This window comes from Metopolophium dirhodum, chromosome 9 (genome assembly GCF_019925205.1).
Source record: "Metopolophium dirhodum isolate CAU chromosome 9, ASM1992520v1, whole genome shotgun sequence".
Classification (NCBI taxonomy): Eukaryota; Metazoa; Arthropoda; class Insecta; order Hemiptera; family Aphididae; genus Metopolophium; species Metopolophium dirhodum.
The window spans coordinates 8,647,511-8,669,886 of record NC_083568.1 but is presented as its reverse complement, the minus strand read 5'-3'; the positions used below and the strand labels follow the sequence as shown (position 1 = coordinate 8,669,886).

The window sequence follows — 22,376 nt, the reverse complement described above, 5'->3', positions numbered from 1 at the left end:
TCAAACGTCACCCCTAAACATTATGAATATGTACTCGCTGAAAACACAAAACCGTGATTTTAAAATCAATATTTGGTCTAACACCAATTTCAGTAACGCGTGAGTACTTAACATTATAGTTTATAATTATCCTCAACAACCTGTATATCTGGGGTAGTAATTTTCTAACAACACGAAAATCGTGTTCTATGGTAGTTATTATTACTCCGTTGTTAAAGAACCGTCCGACCAAACGAATATTATGATATGATCTACTAACCTTATAAACGCGATTTTTGAGCTACTGCCAATGATTATTTTTACTTTATAGTGTCTATTCTAAACCTTTAACAAAAAATACTTGCGAAAAATTTGTTTTTGACATGCTCCGCAAAATCACAACGATGACGCTCGGCATCGGTCATATCCTGCATTGGAACGACAGAAATCTCCTAGAGTTTCCTGAAGACTTGAAACGGAACAGGGACGTGGTGTATCAGCTCTACATAAAAAACAACTTCATCGAAGTACTAGTAAGTCGACGACTTATATAGTTATATGCACACAATACCTATATTATAAAATATACGAATCGCGCCCGTCGGTAATAAATTCGCCGCCACTTGGCCTCATATTTTTATACGTATCGTAATAAATAAACAACACAATTTGGTTTTGTACTATCTATTGGTTATCATTATAATAACGTTAAAAATGTTGCCGCTCTTTAAGCATCAGCTTAGGTCACTAAAAGAAGTCGCCTTAAAATTGTCGAAACCGACGAGCTGATTGGTGTAAATACGGTTTTGATTTTTAACGTAATATATGTACAGCCGGGATGGATTAACAGCTTGAATAAATTGACTCACATCTACATGGACAACAACAAACTGTCGACATTCCCTGCGGAACTATGCGAGTTGAAGGGACTGGAAGTGCTGTGCGCGCCTCGCAACTCCATAACGGACATACCTTCCGCACTGACGGCGCTCAAGCGACTGACGCAGCTGAACTTGTCACGCAATCGAATAAGAAACGTCCCTGGCGGTAAGTCACAAAACGTGCAACGAAAAATTTTAATTGAATTCACAATTAAATACAATTATTTATATAGTTTCAAAAGTTTAACGCATAAACGAGTAAAAATTACTATTTATATTTAAACTTTGGCCGTCAAAATATCATCAAATCATTTGGATGAGGTATAGATACGCACATGTTATTTTCATAATTTCGAACGCACAGGCAATACAAAAATGTTCAACTTACTATTTTATAGTTATTATTATACCTATAGCTGTAAATTGCCATTAGGTATACCACTATCGTTACCGTGTAATGAACTTCCGTGAAACCATCGTGCGTCGTAGTGTTGAACATAATATACGTTAACCATAATAAACCAAACATAGATACCTATTTGAAAATATTCAACTACCTCACGTCTTCGCACCTGTAAGCCGAGCTTCTACTCTATCGTGTCGTGTAGTGTTTAATAATATATTGAAAACCATACTAACGTAGTACGTAATTTTACAGGCTTATTACATTGTCGTAGGCTCTAGGAATTTTTTTTGTTATAAAATAAAACCTATCACGGTATTTATATTTTGTATTATATGCTAATTATATTATACTAATCTGGTAATTCCTAATATTTAAATATAAAACAAAATATAATTAACAATTATGTAGTATATTACTTAAAACTTTTTACAACATTTTTTGTTTGCAAATGATTCAATTATTTTTTGATATTGATTTCTTAGAACAATTCGTGTTCAATTGCAGGTAGTTACCAGTATTGAAGATAATTTATTTTGTACAATAGACAATTGTTGATCTCTATCAATTCTTAACCCTCTACAAAACTCAAAAGTATCTTTCGCCTTCGCATGATGTTTCCAAAATCGATAAATATATTCTGGAAGCGATGTTTACATATTTTGGAAAACTAGTTATCATATTGGTCTATTGACAAACATTCCAGTTTATCGAAAGCTTTTAAATATACGTTTTATAGGCTTCAACTAAATTATTTAATATTTACTTTTTATTTTATTTTTCATCTTTTAAACATCTTTTAAAATTTAATTTTTTGTCTAGTCTTAAATAACGCTTTTTTTCGTTTTTTCATTTCTTCTATCAGTTTGTCAATTTTAACATAAAAAAGGTGGGAAAGTGCTCGCTGTACAGTTGGTTACAAGTGGGTCACTGTATAATGGATGGTATTAAATTGAAGCAATTTTACTGCCCCAAACGGTGATAATAGAAACAAAAATAAATTAAAACATAAAAAAACACACATCATTGTAAAATCAATACAATAAAATACATCCATTGCTCCGCTCAGAATCTAATATCAAAAAAATCTACATGGGGCTCTGGATAATATGTTTATCTTTATAATAAAATTTATAATATAGGTAAATTCACTTTAACCAGGTATATACTAAAAAATACACATAACAGATTATGGGATTCTTAAATGTATTCTTCTTAACATACAATTTTTTATGTAATGCATTAGTATTAGTAAGACGGAGTTAGCAATGCGGATTGCGGGTACAATGTCCTCTTATTTAATAGGTACCTAAATTTATTAATTATAATGTTATTGTTATTGTCATCGCAATGTTTAAACTTTAAATAACCATATGTCATCACTCATCACCTCGATATTGTTCTATAATAAAGACTATATCTTGTGCTAACGAATATATGATGTGTTTATAATATGAACGCAATAATAGTTAAACAAATACAATAAATTCACATATTCCAATGACTATACTTATCATTATTTATTATTCATTATTTATTTTATACGAAAAAAAAATATTTATTTTAATGTTAAATTTGCTATACTATATTATACCATATTGTATAATTCAAACACACGCCATACCCTTATTCAACCCCGGATTAAGACATTTTGAGGCCCAGGGGCCATAGTTTAAAATGAGGCCCTGTACGAAAAAAAAAAATAATAATGTATATATTATTTAATATTATAGGTACCTGTTATAATAAATATATATAGGTATTAGGAACATAGCAATAAATAATGAATAAATATGTATTACTTTATTTATAAATTATAATTTACAAGCTTTTTTCCTCGTTATATGATCATCGATTTTTTTTTAGGTGATTTATGCAGTGTTATAGCCTATAACGAAAAAATTAATGGACAGATCTAAGACCCCTAAATAAATTCTAACTATCGAGGCCATGGCCCACCTAGACCCCCCCCCCTTAATCCGGGCTTGTCCTTACTACCCAAATCTGCCCCCCCCCCCCCCCCCAATGTATAATTGTTAAGAATACTATATTATATAGTATATGTATACATAAATACCTACATGACAATTAATTTTCCATACTGCTCGTTATATATTATAGTAATTATTTATATATTTATTATTTATTACAAATATACTGGCGTTAACTCCTTTTACATTAAAGTAATAGTAAAATAACAATGAATATAGTAGTAGGATACATTATAAGTACATTATATATAAATATACAGTGACACTCTCCTAGGGACCAGTCAAAAATAGCGTATTAAGCGTGAAATCGTATTGGGTATACGGGTTATGTTGAACGTTGTCAGAAACACGGAACTCGTAAAAATGAGCGTATTTGGAGGGAAATCATCTTAATTGAAAACGTCTTAAATTTTAAACAGATTTTAATGTATTACAAAAGTACTAATATTAAAACAATATAACATTAAAATTTAAAATAAACCATCATCAAAATTGGGATTCTCGTTGGCGAGTGACATAATACGTCTCAGCAGCTCATTTTGTAAATAATTTGTGTTGGCTCTAGGAATATGAAAAGTTTTTTGAAAAAGAAATGTTTGCCATGTGATTTTAAAATTTATTTGGGATAGCAAAAATAGAGATTCAATTTGGTTAGTTATTAGACCGCGAATAAATTTTAAATTTAATATTCTTCTTCGTTCAGCAAGAGTAGGCAAGTCAAGTACGTTACTGTATAATTGTGTATAATTGTGAGCTAAACACATAATATGTAGGGACACTTGAAAATTGCATGTTGTTACTCAGCAGGCCTAATGATACTAAATAGCTAAATCCTAAATAAGTATCTAATATATTATAGTTAATACAAATATGTATAATAACATAATACATTAATACTTAATACTATACGTCTATACGTGATATTAATAAACATCCTATCTATTTAAATTGTTATAGTGAAAAAAATGTGCTCTTGACTTATATAATATTGTTATATTAACGTTAAAATGTCACGCTTACCTTTAACCTATATATGTAGACGTTTTAAACATGCCGTCTCTGTGGCTATTGGACTTGTCTCACAACGAAATCGAAACTCTGCCGGAAGTCTACCCAGACAGATTGTATTACGGTGAAATATTATTGAACGGAAACAAGCTGATCTCCGTGCCGGACAATCTCATTCGCCTGAAGAACATCGAATACTTATCGCTGGCCCACAACAGGCTCATATACGCGCCTGCGGTAGCTTTCAGACCGGAAGCCAATATCAACATAGACCATAATCCTATTTTAAATTACGTGCCGGCGACTATTAAGTATATTTAATTTTATTTGTTTAAATTAATACATAACTATTAATTAGGCTACAGTACAGATAGTATATATACAATAAAAATAATAAGATAAAATACCTTAGGAATTAGGAACTAATTATTCTAATATAATATAAATAAAAAACGGGTAAGTGGGTGTCGCACTGCTTAACAGTAGGTTACAAGTTGGTCACTATGATGGATGGTGTTAAATTTGAATTGAATGATATAATATAATTTTACATTTTGTATACGAAAAACGATTCTGAGCGGAGACGGCTTGTCAGCCTATGATATATTTTATATCATACCTATTTATAGTTTTATTATTAAATACGGTATAGCCGATTAAGTTGAACTATTATTATTTGTATTTTGTTTACTATCATATTTGTACATAATAATATACTTTAGAAGTTTCAAGTACCCATGGATAATATTTTTAAAATTTAACACAAAACTAAATCGTTCTTCTTCGTTTAAATATCTAATTTAACCAGCGCTTTTGGAAACTACTTTTGAAATTTCGACTCCCGAAGCACCAACTAGATTTGCTTTTCCATCGAACAAGATACTTAAGTTTAAAATTGAAGCATTATTTTAACAACTTATCGTGTACACAGACAAAGAAATAAAAAAAAAAAACACACATTATTGTAAAATCAATACATTCATCCCTCCGCTCAGAATCTAAAATGTATAGGTTAAATTTCGATTGAATTTTAGTGCAAAACTGCAAAAATATTCCTATAATAAATGCTATAAATAATGAGCCAATTAATAACATAAAAACCGTATAAAGGGGGAGGGATTTGAATAGTTTTGAAAGCTGAGCACTTCCGCTTACTCAATATAGGCTATGAATAAAATTATTAATAAGAATAATGATGGTAAACTATTAAAAAAAATCTAAACTCTTATGGAAGAGGGTTCATTCAAATGTTGGTGTTGAACAAGAGTTAATAGTTATACTGGGGTAGATATAGGTACGTAGAAATAAATACGCTGAAGGTTACTCTATGAATATTGAATACTAAATATTTATAAATGTTGATAAATATAGTCTATAATCTAGTATAATATATTAGTAATATCCGTAAAGAATGTACCTATACATCTATATAAATATACGTAAATAATTATGCCATAAAATATACATTTTAATAAAAGGAAACAAAACTTTTATATAAGTGACTTTCAGATGATAAACCTTATTTATATCACCGATAATAAAGTCCATATCTCTGTGCTTTTGGAAATTTCACCCACTACTACCCACTATAATAACATTGTATATACGCTATCAAATGTACCTATACGTACTAAGTATTTATTTTTTAAATTAACACATGTAGGAAATGGTATATTTTAATACTCATTTATATATTATGTTACCATTATATCAGAGCAGAACATTGCGGCACACAACAATTTCTGGAAGCACACATGTTGCCGAATATAACACTGACGTGCGACGGTCGCAATCTGATTTTATCACCTAAAATCAAAGAAGTGTTCAGTGTCCAAGGAAATGCACATTGCCCCACTTTGAAAGAATTTGCACTCAGGGCGCTCTACGTTTGGAAGACGCCATTTGCCAAAGATAGTGTCCCCAAACATTTGTGCGAACAATTGTTGTCCGGTCCAGCTGCTTCCTGTATGCAATGCTTGAGACCGATGTTCACATTCAGCTATATGTGTTTATTACAATATGAGTAAGACAATTTATATAATATGTATTAATATATATAATATAATTATATAAATAATAACCTATGAATATTTTATATGCTACCTAATAAAGTATTTTAAGTAAATATATTATATTAGTAAGCATAGGCACAACTAGAGGCCAAATTATGTAGAAAACACAGACCTGTGGGGGCTACGCCCCCACACCCCCAAATACCATACTTCAATTTTATAATTACTATAACCATTCCTTATAAATGCACCGTAAACACATAAGGACACTAATATTTAAGTAAATCAACAGTAATATACCTGATAAATACATAAGGTATATTATATTATTTAGGTGATAAAAATAGTAGCCTGGAAGTATAAATAGATAAAAAAAAAATGTGGTCAAGTAGGTACCACTTTACTGTACAGTAGTTGTTGAGCATGTCGTTGTAATGGATGTGTTGTATTTGAATTAAATTTGAAAAATTTTCTCATAGCTATAAATAGTTCAAAAAGAGTCAATATTTTTAGAAGCATTTACGATGTTTTAGAATTTACGATAAAATGCAAATATAAATATTTGGTGAACATTTCAAGATAGTCTATGGTTATTCATTTTGGTAATACAACAAAATCTAAAAAATCGATTAATGGGAATTAAATTTACAGCTGAATATCGAATATCGTAACAATTATAAGTACAAACACTCTTAAAAAATTAATGTTCCGTTTAAGTGTACGTTTTTTTTATAGGTAGAAAAACTTATGTGAAATCTTTTATTAACATTTTTAATCTTAGCTATGAAAAGAAAATCTTTTATGAAATTCTAACTGAAAAATATTTTAAAAATTTCTCATAGTTATAAATAGCTCAAAAAGATTCAAAATCGTTTTAACATTTTGTAAAAATGTCAAGTATCTAGGATTATTTGTTTTTAAATTACAACAAAATATCAAAAATGAATAGATGAAAATTCGGTAATTTACTCATGAAAATTTAAAATTCAATGTTGTACACATTTTAAATTTAAACACTTATAAGAAATGGATGTTACTTTCTAGTAAACTATTTTTTTTATTTAAGGTAGGACCAATTGTGAGGAGTCTTCTATCAAAATTTATAATGTTAGCCATGAAAAGAAAAACTTTTATAAATTTCTAACTGAAAAATTGTTTGAACATTTTCGAAATTTTGATGAATTTTAGATTCTAATATTTGATATACCTATAATCATTACAAACAATAATTTGTGTTTCTGCTAAAAACGAAGAAATAAAAAAAAACTTTACATAAGGCTAAACATTTTTTTTTACTATTGTATATTATAATAGGTAGTATAGTGTAAGTGTATGGTTATGGCCACAGTAAATATAGGTACCTAATAATAATATAATTAATAGGGCTCAGATTTTAAAACACCATTAATAACAAAAACAGCATAAAATTGTTTTTAAAAAAGCATGACCAAAAATTTACTTAAACTAGGTATAAATTTGAATGAAAAAAATTAATTGAAATTAAAAAAAGAATTAACTACCACGTATTTTTCTAGATTTTCAGGCTGTTTGAAGGTTGATCTAGGCATATAGCTATCGACGATAACATCACGTTTGATACATTTAATAATCAAGCCGATAAACGAAAACATTAATAATCCAATGACCATTTAATCCGTATTCCGGATTTTCACAATTTTTTTTTATTACTATGGCATAATAAACATACTAAAATGCCACAGCTAGAATAATAGTAAAAAAGGCAAAAAAGTATTTACATAAAAAAGCCGAAAAAAACAAAAACAAATTGGTTTATTTGGAATCAGAATGACATGAAATTAATTTATGAAATTATGAATAAAAATTAGATTAAAAAAATGGAAGCATATATTATACTTTAAAATCCAAGCCCTAATAATTAACAATATTGTGTTTCTTAAGTTTCTTTTTCAGATCACACACGCATTTCAATGCCCAATATTTTTGTTCTAAATCGTGTCATGGAGCATTTAAACAATTAATAACAAATCGTTACCAAATGGTTTTACAAGAATTGGATTTTAAAATTAAACCTTATGGATTTTTTCAAAGTTAATTTTCATTTTATTACATTTTGTTTAATATTGTCATTATTTTTATTTACTCTTGATGTTCCTAATTTTACTGTTATATTTATTAATTTATTGAATTCCAAATAATATAATGATTGTACGTATTGTGTATTTATAATATGTACCTATTGTGCCTATCAATGATAAATTAAAAATAAACCAACATACAATAAAAAAAATAATTCTAGGTTATTGTCGTATATTCTTATAGATAATTTTTATAAGATATACCAAATGAAACCTAAATCAACAGTTTCAAAAATCAAAACTTATATGATAACTCAGTAGCTCAAATATTTGCCACCTATTATGACCTACTTTGTGAATTATTTTAATTGTAGGTTGATTTATTACGACCATGCAACCATACTAAGATATTTTTAGTAATAAGTAATTGTTTTATTAATTTTACTGAAAAGTGAACAATGTTAAAGATATTTAGATATATTAGTATACTACTATTATAATCTATATCTATACTAATATTATAAAGAGGAAAGATTTGATTGTTTGTATTGAATAGGCTCCGAAACTACAGAACCGATTTAAATTAAATTTGGTACATAGATAGTTTAGACACTGAGAAAAAACATAGGCTACTTTTTATTACTAAAAAAGGGCTTAAAGGGGCTGTAAGGGGTTCGAGGGGTACTGGTTCGAATTGAAAAATTATTTTTTTGTTGGATAGTCTATTCATTGAGGAAGGTCATAGGCTATATAAAATCACGCTACATTCAATTAATAGAAGTGCTCAAACAGAGATTTTGAGTTTTATGATAGAAATATTTGTTTATAAATGATTGCTATTGGTTATAGGAGAAAGAATTAATAGAAATAGTATTTATTTATTATTAATTGCTATTGGTTAATCGGGCAGATCAGGTACAAGCATGCATCAAATCAAATTTTCACACATTGCCTACCAAGGTGGCTGAGTTGCACTTACTGCAGTGAGTTACACCAAAAAGGAGTTGAACAATCACAATTTGTTTAAGAGTTGTCATTTTTTACGGGCCACAAAGTGTGCAGGATCAGCTATAGCCTATATGGCTATATTAAAGTATATACGTTTGTGTGCAGATCTCTGTGAAGAAGATATAGGCTAATTTAAAAAGAGTTAAATTTGGTTTTTATTCGTCGGAATTTAGTACGTTTAGGTTAGGTTAGGACTATGTATTAATTGATTACATTAATCCGCCGTATTATATCAAAATAAACTTGGTATAACTTTGATACTTTAGAGTTAAATCATACACTTACGTACAAACCGCACCGGGTCCGCGATCTACCGCAGGTAGATTGCCTACCTGATAATATACTGCTGCGAATCAGAATTTTTATTCCAGGCATCAGAAAAGTTAAGATAAATTTTGAGCACCGTACACCGAATATTAAATAACGAATTGAACAAAGTTTGAGTCATATAGAGGATCAGCTAGTATATAATATATTAATATCTATGTACATTTTCTATATCATCCTTGGTAGGTACATTTAAAAAATATATAATATTGAGCATTGACTACAACACACTATCACAGTAACTGTGACACATTTACCTACTTATATAAAAGCTTGGAGTAGTGGAGCTACACCCGGTCTAAAATTACAATTTTGTGCCAAGCCTGTTTTATAACATTTAGGTATATGTATTACGTGAAATTATAACACATCGCAATAAATTGCACTATGAGAAAAAACTACCCCCGAAATCCGACGGCGACGACGACAGCTGCGATTGTCACAGGACGGTGATGTAGGCCGTGCGGTTGCGTGACGAAGGGGGTGATTGTCGGCCGTTAAAGTTTTTATAGGTTAGGTGGAGTGGGTGCCGGGTGGATGGGTAAAATTATCTAGTAAGTATATTAACTAGTACTTTAAAATATGATATTAAATACCTTTATCGGGCTGTTAGTGGTTGGGTGATATATTGGACTTGCCTCTGAACAATTTCAAGTTCGCCACGCCACTGGCTTAGGTTCAACCCATTAAAACCCATTACGGCATTTAGCATTAGGTATCTGCAGTAGGTCTATTCTGGGTCATACTATTGATGAGTAACATGACATAATAATATTATATTATACTCTTATTGAGTCTTATCCTTATGCAACGTAGGTAGTAGCCAGTAGGTATACCGACTATAATACCGACCATCCATTTAATATCGTTATTACAGGGGGTACCAATTAGCAAAAAATGTTCCGGAAAAAAAGTTTGGTGAACCATTTACCAAAAATTTATTCTTATACACTTTTACAGTTGTACTTTGTATTTTAGTGTGTAAAATGTATAAAATCCTTTTGCATAGGTAATATTACTTATTATAAATTTATATATTTGTTATCTCGTACCATAATAACTATCATAACCCGTATCTTATGAGGTATGATCCTATATTTGGTTCTTAAGTCATAACTCATGAGAAAGAGGTGTGATTAAAATATTATATTGTTAATTGCATTATTATAATAATTATAGAGATACTATTATTTTAGACTTTTTTTTCGGCGTTTCGAGTCTTGCATATTATGTCAAATTGAGCGAACAATACAAAAACGTAGGTAATTAGACATACAGTTGTAGGTAGTAAGTTCCTATGTAATATGTTCCATAAGTCCGGTATCACAATTCACAAATACCTATCCTGAGAGACCGTGACACATCAATATATTATTTTATTGGGTTTTTCGACTTTTAATAAATGCCTTAATTTCTTATAGATTTCCTACAACTTTGAACTTACTGTTGTGAATGTTGATTGTGAAAAAAAAAAGTAAAAACCTTATTGAGATATTCCACTCATAAACTGTTTAGAACATTTATAATAATTGAGCGTATCAATTTAAAAAGAATAATAATTAATAGAGCCAAAACGGAACGGAGAAACAGTTCTTTCACCGGACAATATTTTAGTTTAAATACCGTGGGAATGGTAACACTGGCGGACGTGTTTGTTTCATTACTATTGTATAAACACGGAACGTTTGAAAATCAGTATTCCTTGATTCTATCTTGTATGTTTTTTTCTTTTCGGCTTGTTGCAGTCTCTTGTTATCGCATTTGAAAACGACACATAAAATATTTTGTCGAAAATTTTGTAAGTAGGTATCTTATTGTTTAATAACATTTTTTTAGGTTCCTCACGATTTTTCTCTCGCTTGTAACGGTTTTAAAAACTGCGGAAATGATCGGCGTCGCCCCGAACACAATCGGTCCTGTCGTCGGACCGTATTCCGGCTAAATATTGTCAATCTGTTGCGACATGATGTCGATCCCGACCAACAAACTCAAGCTGGCTGTGGAGATGGCAACCCGAGTAGAATCAGCCCTTGCGAAACGGGTCGGTGACCAACCGGAGGTATGTGTAGTAGTTTTCGTGCCGGCTTAGTCTAATAGTAGTCGAAAAACCAAGAAACTGTTTTTACAAAATATGTCGTCGCGTCTTGCACAGGCCCAATGTGCGCCACCTCAACAGCTCAAAACCCAGTTCGAAATCAACGACTTGGCCGACACCGACCGTATACTACTCACCAGCAAGTCCATACAAAATGACATAGAAGAATTTTCTGGTGATTTGTTTTTAGAATTATTTGTTTACCAAAATCTCAACGTATCACCACAAGCCTGTTTGCGACTGCTTGACATTTATTAGTTTAATGTCTTAATTAAATTAATTGTTATTGTGCAGGTACGGTGATCGTTACTAGAGGAAGGTACATGACTCCTAAAGAAAAAAATCAAGCGTCAACAGAGAAAGCATTACATTTACTTATTAAAGGGCCGAAAGAACCAAATTTAGCTCGTGAGCATATTGAGTCATGAATTACTATAGAATTATATTTTATTCTGTTTGCTAAAAAATTCATTTTTATTTTAACTTTAGTTGCTATTAAAAAAATTCAATCACTCATTCAACGAGACAAAGATATGTCTAAGCATCCAAATTTGACATCTGGACCTTTGATTAATGGGGCAGGAATAGTAAGTAAAATATTTAGTTAAGTTTTATATTATGTAAATATCCAAACTAGTAAGGAAAATTATAATATTATTAGGAAAAAGTCTTAATTGGCTTAGACCACGCGCCGCCAGCTTTTGACCTCAGAAATAAAATATTAGGATTAAACGGAGCTAATCTTCATTATATAATGAATGAAACGGGGGCGGTAGTAACCATGCGAGGACGAGGTTCTGGATTCATTGAAGCTAATGGACAAGAATCAGTTGAACCTTTACATCTATGTGTCGAGTAATTTAAATTTTAGTTTTAATTAATCATTTATTAACCTGAGTTGCTACAGTTTGACTCTAATGATAACTGTTACTATTATAGACATGCAAAAAATGAAGTACTGCAAAATGGTAGACAATTAGCATTCAATTTAATTGAAACTATTCAAAATGAATATAGTCTTACTTATGCGGCTAATCATGTGGCACCGCCGCCCAATGTTACACACCAACCATCCAATGTGCATATCCAACAACCACAAGTAATCCATCAACAAACTATTCAAACCAATAATGGTCAAATACAACAAATGAATCCAAGTAAATATCTACTTTTATATTTCAATGGTCCGTTTAAAAATCAATTGTCTATTTTTTTGCATATATTTTCAGCTCAATACCAGACTGTTCAAGTTGCTGCACAAACTGGAATGATGACATTACAGGACGGATCACAAGTGGTGCAGACATCTGTTGCTAATGTTCAAATGCCATTATTTACACAACAAGCAGGTAAGATTTATCGAAATTATTTTATTTAAATAAAATATAAATGTTAAATTCCATATTGAGTGATAAACATATCAGTCATTTTGTATCTTACAACTCCATTATAAGTAAAACCATTATCTATACAAACTGTTATTCAAACTTATTTCTATCAATAAGCTTATAACTAATAGATTTATAAAAAGAAAATGTATTTTTAAATGGTTGTTACTGTATAATTCAGTACCTCAATTAATGGCTGTTCCTCCACCAGTAATGGGAGGTCACCAACAACAACAACAGTCAGCACAAAACGCACAGGGGCCAACCCATATAGCTTCTTTGGGTCAGCATCAAGCATCAATTATGCCCCAAATACAAACACAAGTAGTCAATCAGCAACAACAGCACCAACTTCCATTATCTGTTACGCCAGTCAGCTATTCGACAATTCAATCACAGCAACAGCAGCTAATTCAGCAGCAAGCAATACAAACTGTATGTTCTATATTAAAATAATAGTCTTCATTATTATTTAAAATTATATCAGCGCACTATTTGTTTTCTCTCTCTGGCCCACGTGCAACAAAACGCATTTACGCAGAATCATTTTTCCCATATTTTTAAGTGATTTTAAAGGAAAATCACTTATTACAAAAAAGATAGGGAATGTCATATCGATTTGTCTAAATATTGTTTCAAAACAATTTAAACATCATTTTTTTTTTTTATTGAAGTAATCTACAATCTATACATGTTCTTAGTATAATAAATATGTTTGATGAGTGACGAGTAAGAATGATATGATAATAAGGGAAAGGTACCCAGTGGTAACAACTTATAAGTGACAGGAATAAAAACATCATTTAAAAACATTTTGTTGTTTATTTTTAAAGTCAAATAACAATAAAATATAAAATCTATTTGTCATTCCCTCAAAATATTATTCTTTATCTTTTTTGTAATGGGTGATTTTACTCTAAGATTACTTAAAAACATGGGGAAAATGATTCTGCATTAATGTGTTTTGTCTATACTGCGCGCGGGCCAGAGATAAAACAAATAGTGTGCTGACATCCTCATAAGCGGAAATTTTTTGAAATTACTAGGGGGCTGAGCATTATATGCCCATTACACCTATAGGTACCATTGTACTAGAGCCGCTCGCAATTATTTATTTCAACAAGACAATTTAAAAAGTTCGACATACCAAACAATTTGACCATAATTAAGTATAAAAAAAATTATGTACCTTATCTTTAACATTTTAGAAGCATTCTAAACAGAAATTATTAAGTTATTCATTTTTAATTTAGAATTATAACTAATGGCAGATTTAAGGGTTCAAATGAAGTCGGCAAATGCCTAAGAGGTGCCTCGTACAAAATGTACAAACACAACCTATGCGGCTATTACTTATTATTAATACTACATAAATATGATCGTTCCAAGTTATGATTATAACTTATAAGTTAGTAAAATCTTATAAATTTAATTTAATTTTTATCGCAGAATATTTTTTTATTATTTATTTTTTAATTCAGTTATTAAATATGAATTTTACAACTATATCAATTATTTTATTTAGTCACTTTAAAATGTTGTGGGCAAGGGGGGCTAAGACCTTTACTTTGAACTTCTGGGGATGTTTAGTCCCCCGATTTCCGCCTATGGACATCCTCTCCTCTTAATGTACTCACGTTTATTTTCTTATATTATAGAAAAGTTTAGAAAATGTTCAACATACACCTTCTGTTACCCATACTACTCCTACAACACTAGCTAATGGTGTTATTCCACATACGCAGGCATTTATGACTCAAGCTGCACTTCCTATACAAGTAAATATTTAAATTATTTTAAATTATTTCAAAATCAACTAACAAAATCATTTTTTTTTAGTATATTCAAACTTCTAATGGCCAAATTATAGCGTACCAACCACAAGTGCAATCTAATGCATTCCAAATGGCTCAATCTCCCAATGTTGGTCAAGTGACCCAATTAAGCCAGCAGTCCAACTCCGGGTTGATCGGTACCACTTATATACTTGGTAACCAAATGGCACAATATCAGCAACCGTCTGGCCAACCTGGTCAAGTCATGATTGTGCAGTACCAACAACCTCCACCGGCCGAAATCCAACAGCCCGCTATGCAAACTATTCATTTACAACAAACACAGTCTGGTCAATTGATCCCAGCAAACATTCCCAATGGCCAATTAATTGTACAGCAGACACCAGGGCAACCTGCTCAAATACAAATGATGATGCCTCAACTAAATCAGTTCCAAAATCTTCAACCACAAATCATACAGAACTTGCCGGGCCTTTTACAATCGCAAGTCAGTCAGGCATCTACGCAACAACTGTTACTCCAACAACAGGGCAAGACATTTACACAACAAACAGCTTCACCTGGTGGCAATCAGTTAATGTCACTGCCAATATCTCATCAGATTCTACAGTCACAAGGCAATGGTATTGTTACAATGACTCTTCCACAACAACAGCAACAACAACAATCACACAAACCACAACATCAGCTGATTCAGACACAAATGTCAGATAAACAACAAGTCATCTACAAACAAGACGACAGCCATCAACCAATCATGATACAACAAGGACAGCAGCAGTCCATTCAATATTTTCAACAAAGCAACCAATTTCAATATCAACCCTTAAAACGGTCTTATGAAATGGTTAGATATTTAAATTGAAGTAGAAACAAAAAAGGTCAATAATCTATACATAAAGTGTTTTCAGGTTGTATCGGAAGGTGGAGGAATTACTGGAGCCAAAATAATACGAACTGGACCATCATCAGCTACTGGGCAAGTACACATACATATGCAATACATTAATTTAATTATTTTTTTAACAGCGAATAACCTACTAACAGTTTTTTCTTTTAGGAGTTTCTTTAATCATGTTATTTTTCAGGAGAAGAGGAGATTAATTTTAACTAATTTTTTTATTTAACTAATTTTTATTGCAATTTATATAAATTTATTCAACAGTAATGATGGTAATGACGACAACCAAATACGCCAACTGACAATTAATGGTATGGTAGCTACTTCGAATACTGGGAGACGTACTCCGCAGACTAATTTTCAGCATCAATTAGCAACAGGTGCCTCAAACATTACAGGTTAACTTACTATTGTAATGATAAATAATACATTGAAAATTTATATTTTCCAGCGTAGCTGCATTTATTCTAATCATGTTATTTTTCAGATTTCAAAAGGAAAACTAATAATATTAACATTAATAATTTTTACAGGACTTACCTAGAATTATTTTTTAAATTATAATTTTTGTTTGAAATTATAAATTGTAATTAATAATTAAATACTAATTTCAGGTGATTCGCGCTCCAAGGAATGTTCTAACATGAATGCTAAAGGTAAATATTATCAAATTATTTCTAAATTATTTTGATAGTAATTTTATATTAATTTTCAGAAGACATAAATAAACAAGTTGACAGAAATAAACAACAGCGATATCAGTTTTATCCAGGTAATTATAGTTACAGTCATTGCCAGATAACTTTGCATGGCGGCGGTAGATGTAGCCTAAACTAGCCGCAGTGTGTTTCGACTTTTGGCCGCGTGGTGCGGTACTCTCCATTAAGTCGTATGTCATAAATGTACAAAAATAAACCACCTCGACTGACAATGTCAATATTAATAGATTAATGTGATACGAAAACTATGGAATATACTAATATAAAATTATATTTACTAATTTACGTCACTATTTGTTATTCGGTAATAATATCCAAATACAGAGAACACCAAGCTTTGCGTTATCGTGCCGCCACACCAAGTTCTCTGGCAAGGACTCTTATTAGTATTTACCAACATTTAAAATATAATACTGATTGTCAAGCATGCATTTACAATATTCCACTCAATATTAAGCGATTTAAATTTTTCTATTTAGTCTTTAATATCAATAAGAACGTTTAAAAATCATAGTTTTATTAATTGTATCATTATATTATATTTTAATTTGTTAACTATTTATGTCTAAACTGAACATTCATAAATATACTTTTATTTTAATGCAGGCCGTGGATATGAACCAGATCAACGATCTGGTACTCCAGTATCGGAATCTAATCGAACACAGTCTGTAACATTCACAGTATTGCCGGATCCAATGAGAAATCAGACGTTAACTCCAGCTCAAGCTGCTGATTTACAACAACAACACCAGCAGCAGCAACAACAACAACAACAACAGCAACAGCAGCAACAACAACAACAACAACAACAACAACAGCAGCAACAACAACAACAGCAGCAGCAACAACAACAACAACCTCAGGCCACTATTACATACCAAACACAGCAACAAGTACCATCATATTGGATTCAGCAAGGTAGTTCCCCCCAAGAAGGTACTATCACCGGCACGTCCCCTCCAAAAGAAGGAACACTCCATTATGTAGATTAATTTATGAATTGTTTAAATCGCATATCTAGGTATATGGTACTTGGTTCAATAATTTGATTTATTTCAACTTTTTATTTTATATATATAATTTTAGTTATGTAATATGTTCATAATTATATTTAAGTCTATTTTTTAAAAAAATACATAACATGCTATTATTTTTTTTTCAATCTTTATGATAATAATCAAACAAATAAGTTATTACGCTTAGAAATGATTACAGCCTCTAGGAAATGTTGCTTGTAATAAAACCATTCATACTGAAAAACAAATCAATCAAAAATATTAAATTACAAGTTTGGAAATAAGAATAAAAGTTGATATGGTGGGTAACTGAATGAGCATTGATTAAAATGTTAAATACATATTATTATAATATGTGTGAATAATATACATCAAAATTCTCAAAAAAAATGACTGATTAATAATTAAAAATGATAACCCAGGATTCTTGTTTGAAAAATAGAAGTTTGTATTGTAACAGGATCATCCTTGAGAGGTACAAATAAACTCAAGAATTTGAAAATATGGACCTTAAGTGTATTTAAAAATTCCAATAAACAAAATTTGAATATATACGTAATTTAAGCTTAAAAATAGGGTGGTCATGCTTACAAAATCACTCTGTTTATTAGACTATTGACTTTTCTGTAAATTTAAATTAATTTAACTGCGTTTTCACAAATACTAAATTCTACATTTAACTTAATTTATTAATATTATTATTGACTATTTTAATAGGCATTTGACGCTTCAATTTATTCCTAAATGCCATCTCTGTATTACTCTATGGTCCGACTCAAGTGTTGTTTTGTAAAAGTAAAACTTAATAAAAAGGTAGGTGTTTAGATACTGGTCACATTTAATGGTTCTAATGTCGTGAAACTAAGGTAATTCATTATTCATATTGTTCATTGTCATTTTTAGAATAAATAATATAGTAAAACCTAAGAAACTATCATTTTATAATGAATTATACAATTATGTATTATTAAATGGTTCTTCATAATTTTTCATTAACACATTCACGACCAAGGGGTAAATTTGGGTGTTCTTTAAATAAACCATCTCATAAAAGGAATTTTATTAAAATAGGAACAATAACTAAATCTATCAGCCAATATTTAAACCAACTATATAAATCAATTCCTCAGATAACGTATAATTAAACCACGATAAAAAAATATTTGTTAGAATAAACCGGATTAAATAAATCCCACTTAAACATCATATTGACCGTGTCACACATATATTAACCTAGAACTCTATTCCATATTAGTTTGACCACTTTCGCGCATGCATACTGAACCGCCGGAACGTTCAGACCCCCCACAAACAGTGCCAGATGTCCGTGATTGGTCCGCGTTCGTCAGTAACCGACGGTACTTCTTAGAGATATACTTCTTAGAGTAATCATAGTATAAGAAATAATTGCTTATACTATGAAAGTGATAACATAACATATAATTTCAATAATCCACTTGGGAACTGTTTTTTTTTATGCAAATATGCAATAGTACATGGATTTGAGTAGGTGTGAATATTGTTGATAAAATAGTACTAAATCAATCTTCCTCTTAATTCACAAAGTTTTCGAACAATTTTAATCTTTTATTTTTGAAGAAAAATAGAATTTTATACCCAGTATTTCTCTCATTTAGCATTTTATTTTCTTCGGTAAGTTTTTCAAAATCTTTTTTAATCTAGACAGCTTAATATCCTCTGTAAAATGTATAACTTGGCACAAATAGAAATAATAATGAATAAACTTAAGAGCACGCTACCCATGCATTTGTTGTCTCCGTCTTAGTCAATTACTTTTAATAATTTTTATGATTTTATTAAATTATTTGACTGAAAATTTTTTATTTTTATCATTAAATAATTATTAAAAAAAAAACTATTTTAAGCAAAGTGGACTAGATACTGATTCTAGAATTATGGCATCAAAATTAACCAATATGAAGGTTAGTAAAAAAATTTTACAAAATAATTTGATAAAGATGTACAACAAAATTGCAACATTAAAGAACATTAAAGTGATCATACATTGCCCAAAATAAATATTTTTTTTTATATACTTATATTTGTTAACAATTTCTATTATCATTCAATAATAAAATAAAAAATGTTTAAATTTAATTAATTTAACAAAATAATAAAAACTCTTAATATTCTCTTATGAAGCAATTTTCTTATTTTGTTGTTATTTAAAAACAAATAACCGTCGATAGTATCTACTACAGATACTTTAAATTTACACTATACGTTTACTTAACCATTTTCTATACTTCATACAGTTATCAAAGGCTTTTGAATCGTTTTAAGCGGTTTTCGAACATATTCAATTTTTTAAGTATTTTTTCTATAAATGTCAATAAAATGTTATATTTGTTGCCCAGGGTCAAAAAGCTTGAAAAATTAATAGAAGGTCTTCACACATTGTTACAATATCAATTTAAAAATAATAAAAATACACAAGATTTTTTTTATTAGAAGCATTTAAAGTTCAAATTTATCAAAATGAAAATAAAAAATGCAATTTTAATTTGCAATTACAAATGTATAAAATGTTCAATTTGTATAGCTTAGGATTGAAAATTTAAAACTAAGTTCTACACTTCCAAGTAAGTAGTCCATACTGTAACCAAAAAATCTAAAAAAATATATAATTAAAGTGTTACTTATGTTTAAGTTAAATTTGAACGAAATTAGATATTTGAATGAAAAATAACAATTTTAGTTGTGTGTTAATATAACAATATTATTCGTTGGTACTTGAAACTTCTAATGTATATTATTATATACAAATATGATAATATGTAAATAATACTACTTCAACTTAACGCCTAGGTACCGTATTAATAATAACAATGTAAAATTTATATTTAATATAATATAAAATATGCTAGGCTGACTAACTGTCTCTGCTCAAAATAGTTTTACGTATACAATGACATATTTACATTATATCATTCAATTCAAATTTAACATCATCAATTATAGTGACCCACTTGTAACTTACTGTACAGCAAAACGACACAATTACCAGCTTTTCTTTTTGTTTTAGACAAGTTTTGAACTAATAAAAAGTATCAGAATACTTCACAACATCATTTATCAAGTCTTCAACAAGCACTTTTAATTTGAAAAAATAATTATTCTTGTTTGATTTTCCATCGCTCGCATTACTCATAATCTCAATTTTTATGTCTCATCTGTTAGAAAATTAAAATTAGGTACGATATAATATAATATTCGATTAGGTAAAAACCTTGTTGGATAGTTTTAAAGTTAATGTTTTAAGTAAAAATCATAAAATTAAATTTAACAAAACGGATTTTTGTGTAAATTCCATAAAAACTATAAAATTAACTTTAAATTGAAAATTGTCAAAAAAATAAATATATGATACATGTATGTTATACAACGAGAGTCATATAACTGAAAAACAATGTGCAAAGTACATCGGAATCCCCACTTATAAATTAGGATAAGTTTGTGAGTCAAGATAATATGACTTATGAACGATATGTTATAAGTTAATACAATTATTATAATCGTACACATAAATAAGTCAATTTAGTTAACATATAATACATAAATAGGTACCTAACCTACTTTAAGCTTCTAAACAATTTGAAGTTATAACATTCAATATTGAATTTTAAATTTAAAATTTTTTTTTTTTTTACTGCCTGTGGCATCTTTATTTAAACGACCGAAAGTCTTTATAAATACAATACATTATGTGTAGTACAATATGATAATTTTTATAAGTAATAGTATTACGATAATAATGAATTACCTAAATATATATATTATACATGAACATGTTTGGGGTTGTATCTCCAATGAGATAGCCCCTATCCTTAGCCTAATTCACTTAACTAAGTCGTATGGTTTTAGGCGTTTGAGGCGCCTAATGTCTTGTGAGTTGTCTAGAAGTTGTTTTGCACTTGCATTGGGATGCAGCTCCAGTTTTTTCGAATGTTTGTTGGCAAGCTTCTTGATTTCATCCTGGATGGATGATATATTCAAGTCTCGATGGATGATTTCATTCCTGTCGTATCGGTATGCCGCAACAATGGTACGAAGGGCGATATTCTGACAGCGTTGAATTACTTCGATGTTGGATTTGCTAGCACAACCCCACAGTTGTATGCCATAAGTCCATATCGGTTTGATAATAGCTAAATATAAGAGCCGTTTGCTTGTCAGGTCTAGTGTGGAACGACTCCCAACTAGCCAGTACAGCTTGCGCATTTTTCCTTGAATTTGTAGTTTTTTTTGGCGGACGTGATGCTTCCAGTTAAGTTGAGAATCGAGATGCATACCCAGATATTTTGACCAGTTTTGTTGCGGAATTGACGTATGATCCAGCGAGATTTGGAGATTTTCAGTTTTACGTAGTGTATAATTTACGTGCATTGACTTATAACCTTGTCATACCTGGGTAGTTGGGTCACAAATCAAATTACATTGCATCATGGTCACAGATTTTTGCAACTGATTTATATTCCGATATTTTTGAATAATTATGTACCTATACTTATATGTTTACACATATTATAGGTATACACTACATATATAACATTTATTAACAGTTTTACTCAACAATATATTCCATACTTGTATCTGTATGAGAAACCAAGTTTGGTACACATATTTATAATGTTACGTAGTAAATTCAAAATAGGTAGCGACCATCATTTTAATTTCCCACCAATTCCTGAGCTTCTTCCACATGGCACATCAAAATGTTTATCCCATATTTGGTATATTGCTATAACTTGCTCTATGGGCATATTTAATA

The 22,376-nt window shown here is 30.0% G+C and overlaps 2 protein-coding genes across 5 annotated transcripts; both read left to right on the top strand.

Moving 5' to 3' along the window:
• Positions 1-7: 7 nt before the first annotated feature.
• LOC132952121 (leucine-rich repeat-containing protein 28-like) lies at positions 8-8,468 on the top strand. Its single transcript, XM_061024283.1, has 6 exons — positions 8-99; positions 311-512; positions 813-1,026; positions 4,294-4,573; positions 5,977-6,285; positions 8,195-8,468. The coding sequence occupies exons 1-6, from the start codon at positions 23-25 to the stop codon at positions 8,346-8,348; spliced, it is 1,236 nt and encodes a 411-aa protein (XP_060880266.1). The 5' UTR covers positions 8-22; the 3' UTR covers positions 8,349-8,468.
• A 2,888-nt stretch (positions 8,469-11,356) lies between these two features.
• Positions 11,357-17,718, top strand: LOC132952213 (putative uncharacterized protein DDB_G0271606). 4 transcript variants are annotated; one of them, XM_061024422.1, is made up of 15 exons: positions 11,357-11,725; positions 11,819-11,936; positions 12,056-12,169; positions 12,251-12,348; positions 12,423-12,616; positions 12,701-12,918; positions 12,991-13,110; positions 13,361-13,584; positions 14,808-14,927; positions 14,989-15,792; positions 15,848-15,924; positions 16,111-16,244; positions 16,461-16,502; positions 16,562-16,618; positions 17,172-17,718. In XM_061024422.1, exons 1-15 carry the CDS (start codon positions 11,630-11,632, stop codon positions 17,558-17,560), a joined length of 2,805 nt encoding a protein of 934 aa, XP_060880405.1. In that variant the 5' UTR covers positions 11,357-11,629; the 3' UTR covers positions 17,561-17,718. The 4 variants fall into 4 exon arrangements, with proteins under 4 accessions (XP_060880405.1, XP_060880404.1, XP_060880402.1 ...); XM_061024421.1 differs by having other exon boundaries at positions 13,331-13,584; positions 16,111-16,226; XM_061024419.1 differs by having other exon boundaries at positions 13,331-13,584.
• Positions 17,719-22,376: the final 4,658 nt, after the last annotated feature.